Source organism: Lontra canadensis, unplaced genomic scaffold (genome assembly GCF_010015895.1).
Source record: "Lontra canadensis isolate GAN:19392208 unplaced genomic scaffold, GSC_riverotter_1.0 scaffold1, whole genome shotgun sequence".
In the NCBI taxonomy this organism is placed as follows: domain Eukaryota; kingdom Metazoa; phylum Chordata; class Mammalia; order Carnivora; family Mustelidae; genus Lontra; species Lontra canadensis.
The window spans coordinates 27,124,820-27,138,347 of NW_022630995.1; the positions used below are offsets into that span (position 1 = coordinate 27,124,820).

The 13,528-nt window shown below is 40.6% G+C and overlaps 1 protein-coding gene across 12 annotated transcripts in view; it reads left to right on the top strand.

Annotated features, from left to right (window-relative positions):
* The window catches only part of FRYL (FRY like transcription coactivator), a 260,625-nt gene that overhangs the window by 203,975 nt on the left and 43,122 nt on the right, over nt 1-13,528 (top strand). For 8 of the 12 annotated variants that reach the window (XM_032852083.1, XM_032852119.1, XM_032852093.1 and 5 more), the window contains 11 exons: nt 161-245; nt 1,008-1,120; nt 2,075-2,225; nt 2,892-2,995; nt 4,073-4,258; nt 6,259-6,463; nt 7,652-7,773; nt 8,844-9,034; nt 10,346-10,442; nt 11,483-12,094; nt 12,438-12,535. In XM_032852083.1, the coding sequence (XP_032707974.1) occupies nt 161-245; nt 1,008-1,120; nt 2,075-2,225; nt 2,892-2,995; nt 4,073-4,258; nt 6,259-6,463; nt 7,652-7,773; nt 8,844-9,034; nt 10,346-10,442; nt 11,483-12,094; nt 12,438-12,535 (1,964 nt within the window). The remainder of the gene's footprint in view (nt 1-160; nt 246-1,007; nt 1,121-2,074; nt 2,226-2,891; nt 2,996-4,072; nt 4,259-6,258; nt 6,464-7,651; nt 7,774-8,843; nt 9,035-10,345; nt 10,443-11,482; nt 12,095-12,437; nt 12,536-13,528) is intronic. The other 4 variants (XM_032852027.1, XM_032852046.1, XM_032852065.1 and 1 more) reach the window with 1 other exon arrangement.

Here is a 13,528-nt window from a genome sequence, read left to right on the forward strand (position 1 = left end):
GTCTCCTTTCCCTCTTGGTCATTATGAGTACATTTCTTTTGAAAAATCACCTTGCTCTCATTTTAGTGGAGTTTTAACATCTGTAATTTTGAAATCTTTTGTTCTTACTGAGTTATCCCAGGCTTTAAGCTCACAGATGATGTTTCATTTCTGACTGCAGGAACTACTTCCAGTAGCAATACAATGGTAGCTCCCATAGATGGCAATCCTGATAATAAGCCCATTAAAGAGAGTATTGAAGAGAGGTAAGTACCTCTCTGTTCTTCATTAGCCTTTCAGGTTGACAGATACTATTAGCACCAGAATAAATGATCATTACTGCATTGCAATGTATGTTTCATTGAATGTATATTTCAAAATTCTAGTGAAGAAATATATTTCCATTGTGGAAATTTTCCACCATGACTGTTTCATCATCAGAATGCTGATGTGCTAGATTCTTTTATGTGCTCTAATGGATGAGTAGATTATGTCCAGTCTTTTTGTATTGTCTGCATTTTTAGAGCTTTCTAAATGGCTGTTTACTCTGTCTGTTTTTGATAAGCTGGGTTTCACCAGAACATTATTACCACAACAGTTTAAGAAAAGCCTTCAGGTAGAGATAATTGACTTAAAAGCTTAAGCTTGGGGTGCCTGGGTGGCTCATGGGTGTGTGTTGGCCCTATCTCGGTTAAGCGTCTGCCTTCTGCTTAGGTCTTGATCCCGGAGCCCTGGGATCGAGCCCCGAGTTGGGCTCCCTGCTCGGCAGGGAGCCTGTTTCTCCCTCTCCTTCTGCCTGCAGCTCTGCTACTTGTGCTCTCTCTTTCTCTCTCTTGCTGGCAAATAAATAAACAAAATATTTTTTAAAAAATAATTTAAAAAAAGCTTAAGCTTTTTAAAATTAGGATGCATCATAGGAAGCTTTTGTCAGTATTTTCTGTACTGTGTTCTGTTTTAAACATAGAAAGTGAAAGTACAAATACCATTTTACCATGAACTGTGTCTAACTGCCACGATCATTCCCATAGCTATGTGCACCTTGACATCTACAGTGGACTAAGCAGTCACTTAAATCGTCAGCATCACAGACTAGAATCTCGATACAGTAGCAGCTCGGGAGGATCTTATGAAGAAGAAAAAAGTAATAAATTCCACATGTTTTTTTTATGACTATAATGGCGAGGTGTATTATTATGTTGATGCCAGTGAATATATTTTTCTATAAATTGTTTTTAAGAGGAGTATTTAAGTGCCACTGATGGTGTTCCAACCTAATCCGAAATGTCCTGATTTTAAGCAGCAACACGAATGGGGGAAATTTATTTTCAAAGCACAGGTTCCCTTATAGATAAATCAAAGGGAACATAAGAATTGGTTCTCGAGAGGCACCATAGACACTGGCTACAGCCTGCTTTTTCTACCAGGTTTGCTCTTTCTCTGTGGATTCACATTTTACTGGAAAATTTTCCCTTGCAGTCACAAAGTGCATGTCCACCCAAGTCTCCCTCTTAACACTGGGGGAGAGTGGAATAGAGGCACCAGCCTTCAGACTGGGAAGGGACCCTGAAGATGATCTGGTCCAATCTCCTCACTTTGCACATGATGGAACTGAGGTCCAGAGAGGTTAAGTGACTTACCCATGTCACACAGAATTCACATTTCCTGATGTCATTTTTTCACTGCACTCTACAGCCCCGCTGCAGTAAAGCAGATTTCCTTTTACATGGGTTTGTGTTCGCCCTATCTCAGGAAATTTAGAACAGAGTAACTTACCAGAAGGCCCTTGCTACAAGGCAGCTTCACCTCTGATGGGGTTCATGGCTTGGACATCAATTATGGAGTCTAACAGAGTGCGAATATAGTTTTGCTTTGCTGTAAACGATGGAACCTAAACTGATAGTTCTTTCTGTCTCTGATTTGCTTAACTTGACAATAGTTGTGCTCAGGTCTTCCTAGCAAACCTATGTCAATAAAAGAGTGGGAAGTTATTTTCTTATCACTTTCCAATGCTATAAATAGATGGTGTCTTACTAGAGTTTGCTTATGTTGGCAGAAAATAGATGGTGTAGAAAATGAGATCATTTTATTTTGATAGGTGATTCAATGCCACTTTATTCTAATTGGCGACTGAAAGTGATGGAGCATAATCAAGGAGAGCCACTACCCTTCCCACCAGCTGGAGGCTGCTGGTCACCACTGGTGGATTACTTGCCTGAAACGTCATCACCTGGATTACCTCTTCACAGGTGGACCACAGCGTCATTCCTATTTCATATGAGCCAAATCGCTGCTTAACACTTTCAGCTTTCTTTTTGCTATCTGACAACACGGCATAAGAGCAATTTCTTTCTTTTGATACTGCAACAGATGAGATCCATATGTTTAGAATTCAAGAAATCTACAGACTCAGAATTCTGTTTACAATTAATATTATTAAATCTCCTTCTGCCGCTGCTTTTCTGGGTGTCTGGCATAGTTACTTGACCTTTCTGGGACCCAGTTACTACATCTGAAAAATATTCTATGGCACTAGGCACTATTATTTTGAATTGTGTTAAAACTGAATTCTACTTAGCGAAATCACAATAGAACAGTTACCGCATTCTCTCAAAATTTATTAATGTATCAGACACGTACTGAACACCTACTATGTGGCAAGCAGTGTGCTAGGTGTCAGGGTTGAAGATGAAGAAATTATGGCCCTTGACTTTGGGGAGCCCTTAGCAGGTAATGTTTTATTCTAAAACTATCACTTAATGGTTTCTTCAGCTATATTTCTTTTCATCTTTTTTTCTTGAGAAGTTGTATTTTTCCATAAAATACATTATTTAAAAAGTCTTCAAGTAACTGGCATAAGATTTTTCTCCAAGTTGACTCGGATAGAACATTAATAGCACTCTCATTTGTCACAGGTGTAACATAGCCGTGATCCTTTTGACTGATCTGATCATTGATCACAGTGTGAAGGTGGAATGGGGAAGCTACCTCCATCTTCTTCTTCATGCAATTTTTATAGGTAATAAATATCGCTTCTAACTCAATGACACATTATATTTCTACAGTAATTTAAAGACAGTCTGGTTTTGGTGTTTCTGCTGTCGTTCTGTTGTATATCATTTCCATGATGCCTTTTATAGTGATTCTCATGGCCCAGTAGGGACTTAGTTCTTACCTCTCTCTTAACCACAAATAGGTCTTCTGTCCTCATTCCCACTCCTGTCCTGCGGCCCCTCCACTGCTCACAAACACACCCTCTAGCAGGAAAAATTCGGGAGCTATAGCAAGAGTAAAGTTAATTTACCTCTGGAACCGGAAACTTCCAGTGTAAATGGAAAATTAAAATGGGTTCTAAGTGTTTCCCAAAAAAATGGAATTTTGGACAGCCTGATTATTGAAACTCCACTGGGCCCTCAGTCACAGACACATGGGGTCCATCCCATCAGCAGTCCTTTTCATGCTTGTAGAATTGACTTCCTGAAGCAGGTCAGGGTAGCCATCTTCTCCACAGTTTTCCTGATATGCACACTTATTATATATGTATTCATTTCTTGGATAATCAAACATCTACTGACTTTCTGTTATATGCTAGGTAAAAAAATCTTGTCATTTATGAAATTCATTTATATAAAGTGTTATGTAACAGTAATTTTTTTTTTTTTTCCATTTTAAGAAAGAGAAGGGGGTTGGAGAAGGGCAAAGGGAGAGGGAGGAAGAGAGAATTCCAATCAGGCTCCGCGCCCAGCGTAGAAGCCTGATGTGGGACTCGATCTCACAACCCTGAGACCATGACCTGAGCCGAAATTAAAAGTTGGACATTGAGCCAAATGAGCTACCCAGGCACCCCCAGAGTAATAATAATCCCTAATAGATTGCTAAATTTTAGTCAGAAATTGCATTGAAAACTTGTCTTGATTTTCCCTGCTGCTCTAAGACAATAATAAAAATTCCAAACCAATAACTATTTTTGTGTCTTCTACGTCGTCTTCTACAAAACATGTTCTGTAATGTCCGCTTTTCTTTAAAATATGTGTCTGGAAGCAGGAGTAGTCATTATTTCTCTTTATTGATGATTATTTTCTCCTGTCCTTTCTAGGGTTTGACCACTGCCACCCTGAGGTGTATGAGCATTGTAAACGCCTGCTTCTGCACTTACTAATAGTAATGGGATCCAACAGTAACATCCGCACTGTTGCTTCTGTCCTTCTCAGGAACAAGGAGTTTAATGAGCCCAGGGTGCTTACAGTCAAACAGATTGCACACTCCGATTACACTTTTACAGGTATTTGCTCCGAATGCCCAATTTGACTGACAGTGGATTCGCACTTCATTAATTTGAAGTCTGCGGTGGAGAAAGTCAACGAAATCAAAGTTGAAGTACATTTTTTTAAGTGTAGTTTTAGTCGTTTAAGGACCATTTACATTATTTATTCACTAGTAAAAGAAATAAGCATGGAGTATTTGAGTGTTTTGCCTTTTAAGGGTCTTTGTCATACAAATTTTAAGTTCTCAACATACAAGTTGAAGATAAGTGAAAGAGCTTAGCTGATTGAGCACAGTTATGGAGAAAACATTGAACTTGTATTAGATTCCTCGTACTCTCAAGATCTGAAAAATGGACAGAGGAAGGCATTTAAACTTTTTTATTAACTTGATTATATTTACTGTATGTATGTATGTATTTTTAAAAAGATGTATTTATTTGAGAGCGAGAGAGCACATGTGAGTGGGGGCAGAGGCAGAGAGAGAAGGAAAGAGAATCTCAAGCAGACTCCCTGGTGAGCACGGAGCCCAGCACGGGGCTCGATCTCATGACCCTGAGATCATGAGTTGAGCTGAAGCCAAGAGTCAAGGACACTTAACTGACTGAGCCGCCCAGGTGCCCCTATATTTACTGTATTTAAAATGTTATGCGTTTTTAAGTCAAGTAAGTTCCAAGTTACACATTTTGAATAATGAGGTCCAAATTACTGACTTTCATGTAAAAGTTATTTCATTGTTGGTATGAATTTCTTTACTTTGCAATTTATATTTTCTTCTCTCCTGATAGCCCTAACTTACTACATTTGTCTGTATCATCAAGTTAATAATAGATGATCTAGAAAGTGTTTTTAAAAAGTGAAATAAAACTACCTTTTTTCACTAGTCCTATAACGTCAGATACAGGGTTAAAGTACTTTGTTAAAACCCTATTATTTACTTAAAACCGTGTAGTTAGTAAGGAAACAATTAGGAAGTATTTCACCTTTTAAAATGTGATTAGAAGATCAATAGAATAAAGCTTACACGTAACTCTTTTATGTTAAAGCATCTTTATTTAAAATTCCATAGTTCGTTTTTTTTTTTTTTTAAAGATTTTTATTTATTTATTTATTTGACAGAGAGAGAGATCACAAGTAGAGAGGCAGGCAGAGAGAGAGAGGGAAGCAGGCTCCCTGCTGAGCAGAGAGCCCGATGCGGGACCCGATCCCAGGACCCTGAGATCATGACCTGAGCCGAAGGCAGCGGCTTAACCCACTGAGCCACCCAGGCGCCCCCCATAGTTCGTTTTTGTTTTTTGTTTTTAAGACTCCTTTTGCCATCTTGTAAAAATCGGCATTAGTAACAGCCTGTAAAAGAATTTAATAATTGACATAATATCAATATTACAAAGTTTTGAAAATTATCTTTCTTCAAGTAAAATGAAACGGAAAGTGTCAAATCCTTTCCCTAAGAAAAATCAGTTCACGTTGTGGAAACGCTGGGCTCAACTCATGTTGAGACAACGTGCCAGAACATTAGGAAAGTGCCACTTTCAGCTTCCCTCAGCAGATGGCAGCAGAGGACTTCACAGTAAATCTAGATAGTTAAGTTTTGGTTTTGTTTTTTAAGATTTTATTTATTTATTTGACAGAGAGATCACAAGTAGGCAGAGAGGCAGGCAGAGAGAGAGGACGAAGCAAGCTTCCACCAAGCAGACAACCCAATGTGGGGCTCGATCCCAGGACCTCGGGGTCATGATCTGATTCAAAGACAGAGGCTTTAACCCACTGAGCCACCCAGGTGCCCCAGTCCAGATAGTTAAGTTTTAATAGGAGGCTGTGGAAAACAATGTTGGCCCCCAGACTCATGCGCTGGAATTTGGTGCTGATGAGGCTCACAGGGGAGGAGTGCTGATTTGCACCAGCGGGTGCCAAGATTCCCATGTGGGTCCCGTATAACCTGTGAGGAAGGAGGGTTTAACTGTAGATAGTGTGTGAGATCCTTTCCTGTCTGGTATTCACGCCATCTTTTCTCTTGCAGCGGGCGTTAGTGACTTTATACCTGATTACCAGCCCTCCCCCATGACTGACTCAGGGCTTAGCTCAAGTTCTACCTCTTCTAGTATCAGCCTAGGAAATAACAGCGCTGCCATTTCCCATCTGCACACCACTATCCTCAATGAGGTCGACATCTCAGTAGAGCAGGATGGAAAAGTCAAAACCCTCATGGAATTCATTACCTCAAGGTAACGTCACAGCTCTCGCCATTCTGGCAACTGGGCTGTCTTAAGTCGTTCTTGCATTTGTCAGCAACGGGGAACCCTGTTTTTCACTGCTGGCGGGCCACTGATTTGGAATACACAGGTGTATACTGTGTGACACTTGATGCCTCCAAAGACTTCTTTTGTGTTCACACAGTTCTCCCTGAGGCGGACCTTAATCGTGTCTGAGTACCATGTGGCCAAAGAGAAGACAGTATTATCAGAATACATATTCCGCTTCCATTAGCTACATTGGCTGTCATCAGATTTTTACTTACGGCCTATTCTTTACAAGGCACCATAAGTAGGGAAGACACCTAGATGGGGACAAGGGGGTTGGTGTTCCACAGCAAGAGAAAAATCACCAGGAGCATGAGAAATAAAATGTGTTTGGAAATGGTGAGTAAGCCAGTCTGACTGTAATGCTGAGGGAGATGTTTCTAGACGAGAAAACTCTGTAGGCACGGGAGAATTCAGACTGGAGGGCCATGAGGCCTAGGCCACAGGCTACAGATCTCTCATCTTTCCAGAAAACAGAAATTATTGAATATCCTTGAGCTAGACAGAAAGGGGTGGGAGGCAAAATTAAGTACGTTGAGAACAATCCGTCTCATGGCAATGAACAGGATAAATTAAAGGTTTTGGAAACTAGTGGCTGTATGACCTCCTAAGGTTTTCAGGGCCCTCTGGGCCTGAGTAATGAGGAGTTTAAACCTTACTAACCAAGGGGCAGCCTTGAGAATGCAAAGATATTTTAAACAATCAACAGGAAACCGTTCCGTCGTAAACATTACCTATATTTTTAGCTAGTAAATTATTTTCTTTGCATTACAACCTAAATACAGTGTAGCCTCTCCAAATTATGTTGTGACCTGTCACACAGAAACAGTAACCAGTACTCTTCTCACTTGGCAGAATTTGTCATCTTTTCCTACCATCTCTGGGAGAATTTAACTGTAATGACGGAGGCTGAAATTTCTTGTAACCCGGATCTTCCTCTACTTGAGAGAGACCATTACACATTCAAGTACATAAATAATCGTGGACTGTGTGCTATTTGATTTATTCCGCTGGTGTCCTTTCTAGTGGCAAAGGCACATTTTAGGTGACTAGGAGTGAAACTGTTAATGCCAGTTTAAAACCAAAGGAATTATGTCTGTTCTCTATTTTCAGAAAAAGAGGGCCCCTTTGGAACCATGAGGATGTTTCTGCCAAGAATCCTAGCATAAAGAGTGCTGAGCAGTTAACTACGTTTTTGAAACATGTGGTTTCTGTTTTTAAGCAGTCAAGTTCAGGTATCTTCTATTAAATATTTCAGATGATGCTGACTTTCAATGAGATATTTTAATGTGATGTGAAAATTTCTGATACTGCTTAGCAAAGAGTTGACAGTTGACATGTCTGCATTAAAAAGTTTTAGATGGGTTTTTCTTTCTTCTTCTTCTTCTTTTTTTTTTTTCTTAAGATTTCATTTATTTGAGAGAGAGGGAGAGGGGGCATGGGCGGGGGGAAGGCAGAGGCAGGGGTGGGGCTGGTGCTCGAGACTGGATCCCAGGACCCTGGGATCATGACCAGAGCAGAAGGCAGATTCTTAACCGACTGAACCACCCAGGCGCCCCTAGACATCTTTTTGAACTCATTTTTTTTTAACTCATTTGTGATAACAGATTTGTTTTGGTTCGAGAAAAACTTAGTCACTCCTTATTAAAAAATAAGAAAGTCACTTTTGACATTCTGGGGTTCTTCTTTTCATACGTGATGACAAAGTTACAGTGCGGTGACATATTGGGAAACAGTTACGTGACGGGAGCATAGGCAGAGATGACAAACTCAAATTCTGTTTTAATCTGTAACAGTCTTCTATGATCGAAACTTGACATTTGAAAATCAGAGTAAAAATGTATCTGTTTAAAGCACTGGTTCTCAACTAGGGGTGATTGTTGACCCTCGGACATCTAGCAATGTCCGGAGCCATTTTTGTCACAATGTGGGCGGGGGGGGCTGGGAGAGGCAAGGGACCACCGGTCACTCTTGGTGTCCAGCTGGGCAGAAGCTGAACCACTGCCACACAAGTATGCCGCACAGGTCCACCTTCACAACCAAGACTTGTGCAGTCAAAACAGCATTATCGCTGAGGTTGAGAAACCCTGTTCTCCAAGAACACTGCCCTGGAGATGGGAGCCAAGAGTCCTCTAAAATGCACATGAGTGTAGTGCAAAGACAAGGCACTGACTTCTAAAATCTGGGTGCCTGCCCGGTTTGCCAGGTGGTGTGCCTGGCGCTGGGTTTAGAATGGTTCACGTCTGGTGATAACCCTGCCTTCCAAGCAGCGGGAAGCACTCACTGGTACCCTTTGTCTTCGCAGAAGGAATGCACTTGGAGCATCGCCTTAGTGAAGTTGCTCTGCAAACAGCACTTTCTTGTTCTTCTCGACACTATGCCGGGAGATCCTTCCAGATTTTCAGGGCCCTGAAGCAGCCTCTTTCTGCAACTACACTTTCTGACGTTCTCTCCAGACTCGTAGAAACTGTAGGGGACCCAGGGGAAGATGCACAGGTATTGCTTTAAATTCTTCCCACGCCATTGAGCTACTCACTGTCAAGGTCTCATTTGCCAAGTACAGAGCATAGCGGGTCTGACAGTTATGTAGAATTCGTGTCAGATGCTCACAAGCAGGCAAAGAATTGTGAAACAGAGTTTTGTAAATGATATTTAGTAACATACTAACTGAATCAAATATCTAGTGCCTGTTAGAGAAAGCTTTACATTTACACACGCACACATGCACACTTGGATATTATTTTGGGATGACCACAAGGTAAAAGAGATGGGAAATTAAATTTAAATGGAGAGTGCTGAGTTTTTAAGATAAATTAAGTGAAATGATGCAATTCAGAACTTAATACCTATACAGAGTAGAGATTTTATTAACACCGTTCTAGATACTGGGGATACAATAGTGAACAAGGGAAAGTTCCTGGCATCCTAGAGTTCACAGGCTAGTGGGAAAATAACCCTCTAATCCACCAAGAATATGTAACACGATTTTATTTAGTAATTAATGCTTTGAAAACAATAAGGTAGAGTAACAGGTTAAAGAGTGGCAGGGAAGAGGGAGTTGTTTGTATATATGATCATCTGAGAAGGTAAGTTTTAAACACATATGTAAATAAAGTGAGGCCTGAGAAATAGGACTAACAAGTGCAAAGGCCCTGAGGCAGAAGCAGTAGGCCTTTCTTTGAAGAACATGAAGCAAACCAGTATGGCTAACCTATTGGATGGGGTAGTCTAGCGTCAGGAGTTGACATGGGCAGGTCCAGATTGTGTGAGGTCTAGTAGACCCTGGTGTGAGGTGGGCTTTTAGTTTGGGTTGATGACAAACAATGCTCCTAGGCTTTGAGAGGAAAGTGATGGATATAATTTGCTATTGAGAAAACTTCAGAGGCCAGGTAGAGTCCTTAGGAGGACAGTAGGACTCAGCTAAGGTGCTTATTGTAAAAGTCCACACTGAAATGGGGGCAGTTTAGATTAAGGGAAGCTGTGGAGGTATAGAGAGGGGTCAGATTTTGCATATATTTTGTAAGTAATATTTTCATGACTTGCTGATAGGTTTAATTTAGATGTGAGAGAAAGAAACAAAAATGACTCTGATTTTTGGCCTGAGCAATTTTGGGTGAATTGTGCCATTATAACCATTAGTTTGATGAGTTTTCATCAGTTAGCAAGATCATGTTGCTCAAGAGTTTAATCATTTTGTAATATTAGTGTTGAGTTTGTTCTAATTTTAAATCTCATCAGGAAGTCCGTTACAATATTTTTTCTTCCAGAGCATAATTAATGAAAATCTGCCCTTTCTTCGCCCCCTAGGGATTTGTGATTGAGCTGCTTCTCACATTGGAATCTGCAATTGATACTTTGGCTGAAACCATGAAGCATTATGATCTTCTTTCTGCCCTTTCTCAGTAAGAATTTAAGCCAGACAAACTGTAGATTTGTAGTTAGAACTCCAATAGCTAAATATGTGCATAACTGTGACATTATATTATTATCATATTGGTGGTGAGAATAATACCAAACAACTCAGATGAGTTACCAGTGGGAATGAGAGCCTCCGACAGGGAGGCCGTGTGCAGTCTTACAGAGCTGTAAGTGGTGGGATGTTCTTCTGAGTCCTGGTCAGAGATCTTTCTGCTGCACGACAGGGCATCAGCGTCACTGCCCAGCTCCGTTCCTGCCACACCCAACGTCCCACTGCCCCGCACGCAGCAGGCCAGCCCCCTCCCGGCTCACAGCAGCCGCAGAATGTCCTCTCCCACTTTGTCTTCCTCGCAAATCCAAATTGGCTTATCCTTCAAGACCCATCTCACCACCTAGCCAAGCATTTCGAACTCCCCGAGGGCGGTGTAAATTATTCCATTTTGGGGGTTCTCTTCAGAGTTGGATAACAGTAATTAACAAGCTATAAATGTTTATATCTCCCTGTCTCCCAACAGACTTCAGTATTCCTAGCGCTTTGCATGCTGCTGGCACCTATAAGCAGCATTCTGTCATTATTTTTATGAAATCAATGATAATTGGATGTGAGGGAAAAGGAGAGATCAAAAATAAATTTTTGACCTTGATTTTTGGGGGGAAAGAGTGTGCATTGACAAAAATAAGGACATGGGAACCATCAGGTCTGGGGATAAGACAAATGAGGTCTGCTTTGGACTAAATCCTAGAGCTGAAAGTTGCCAGTGATTATTGTGGCAGAATTTTTACTTCACATCAAACGTCATCCAGCTCATGGGACACAGTCAGCCACGGCAGGAAAGATACTGTTGTACGTTTTGCTTTCATATGGAGGAAAGAACCGAAATTTGAATAAGCCAAGTCAGATACACTCTAACATAATTTTTCCTGATTAACAGTGCTTTTTCAGTGTTTTCAAGAGTAAAATTGAGCTAGCACAAGAAGTGATGGTACATGCATTTATCTTTTCTTTCTTTCTTTTTATTTTTTGGCCCAGAACCTCATACCATGACCCTATACTGGGAAACAAGTATGCAGCTAACAGGAAAAGCACTGGACAACTCAATCTAAGCACAAGCCCCATTAATAGTAGCAGTTACTTGGGATACAACAGCAATGCAAGAAGTAACTCTCTGAGACTAAGTTTCATCGGTGACCGAAGAGGTGACCGGCGGCGGAGTAACACACTGGATATAATGGACGGACGGATAAACCATAGCAATAGTTTAGCAAGGACTAGAAGCCTCTCCTCTCTGAGAGAGAAGGGAATGTATGACGTGCAGTCCACTACTGAGCCTACCAACTTGATGGCCACCATATTTTGGATAGCAGCATCGTTACTAGAATCCGATTATGAGTATGAGTACCTCCTAGCACTCAGGCTTCTGAACAAACTGCTTATCCACTTGCCTTTGGATAAATCGGAGAGTCGAGAGAAGATCGAAAATGTACAAAGCAAATTGAAATGGAATAACTTTCCAGGCCTTCAGCAGCTCTTCCTTAAGGGTTTTACCTCAGTCTCTACGCAAGAGATGACCGTGAACCTCCTCAGTAAACTCATCGCTGTCTCCAAACTCACGCTGGTGGATCCTTCCCAGCTGTCAGGTGATGTTAATAGAATTGCACCAGCTCTCTGCTTTTGAATGGAGTGAAGTGTAGACTAATGTGTTTTGAAGTCTACTAATTTCCGCTTTTCCACACAGGGTCACGGGTTGATTTGTTTGCTTGTTTGTTTGAGTATGCGAGATAGCTTCAGTTCCTTGGTAAAAGCAAAAAAACCCAAAACAGAACAGAACAAAACAAAACAAAACAAAAGATAGTAGAACGTCAGGTGTTCCAAGAAATAAAAAGAAAATGGTTTCCATGAACCATGAAGAAAATACCTTTGGTTTTTAAAGTCATGTGCAATAAAATTGGTTATTGTTTGCTTTTTTTTTTTTTTTGATAGGCTTTCCTCTTAACATCCTTTGCTTATTGCCTCACTTAATCCAGCATTTTGACAGCCCAACTCAGTTTTGCAAAGAAACAGCTAGTCGAATAGCAAAGGTAAGCAAATGTTATGCTGACAGATAATGCTAAAGGGAAATTTTTCTGGAGTTTATCTTAAAGGGGGGAATCTCTTAAGTCTTTCTACTGTCACTTCCTCTGTGAATTTCACGTCTAAATTTTTATTCTTTTCATGCATCTCAAGGCGTTTTAAAGTAATGATGTAAGCTACCACTCTTCAAATCACAGTGAATAAAATTATTTGTTTAGCGTAATGCTCCTCTGAGTCGAGTCTTTTTCTGCTCCGTTTCCCTACTTTATCTTCTACCTTTCTGTCAGTCTCCAGTTCATTCATTTGTTTTACCAGATATTTGCTGAGCCCTGGGTTGGGTGCCAGAAATGCAGTGATAATCACAGGAGACAGAATATTTGCCCCTGTGGGTCTTAGAGTAGGGGTGCAAGCAAGTAAGTAGACAGTCCCCTAGAGTCTGATAAGTGTGCAATGAAAAGACAGGTCTCCAGGGGCACAGAGAGCAAAAGTCTGCCTAGACACTGAAGGCTGAATAGGATAAATCAAAATAAGATCCCTGGATAAGAAACAAGGAGCAGGGTGAGGTTAGGTTTCCAGGCAGGAGAAATTGCATGTGCAAAGGCCCTGAGAAGAAGAGGGCATAATACACTCTGTGACTCCAAAAGTTCTCTCTCCCTTTACTTTTGCCCTTTTCCTTTTAACATTCTCTTCACCTCTCTTTGTTGGCTTCATTCTGTTCCTTATTTACTTTCCTTCTAAGGTTTCTGAAACAGGGATGTACCGATTTTTAAATCATCCGTTAACATTTGTTTGAAAGTGTTAGAGCTCTTAGTCATAATTTTAAAGAAGAGTATGATTTTTATTAACTTTTTAATAATTTCAAGAACAATAAAGAACCTTGCCTTCTACTTAAACTTAATTCTTAATTTTCTTTCTTCTTCCTTTTTTTTTCTGTCAATTATTGAGTCTTGGAAGAAGGGCTTTACAGACTGAAAATATAAACAGTCATGAGAAGGCATTCT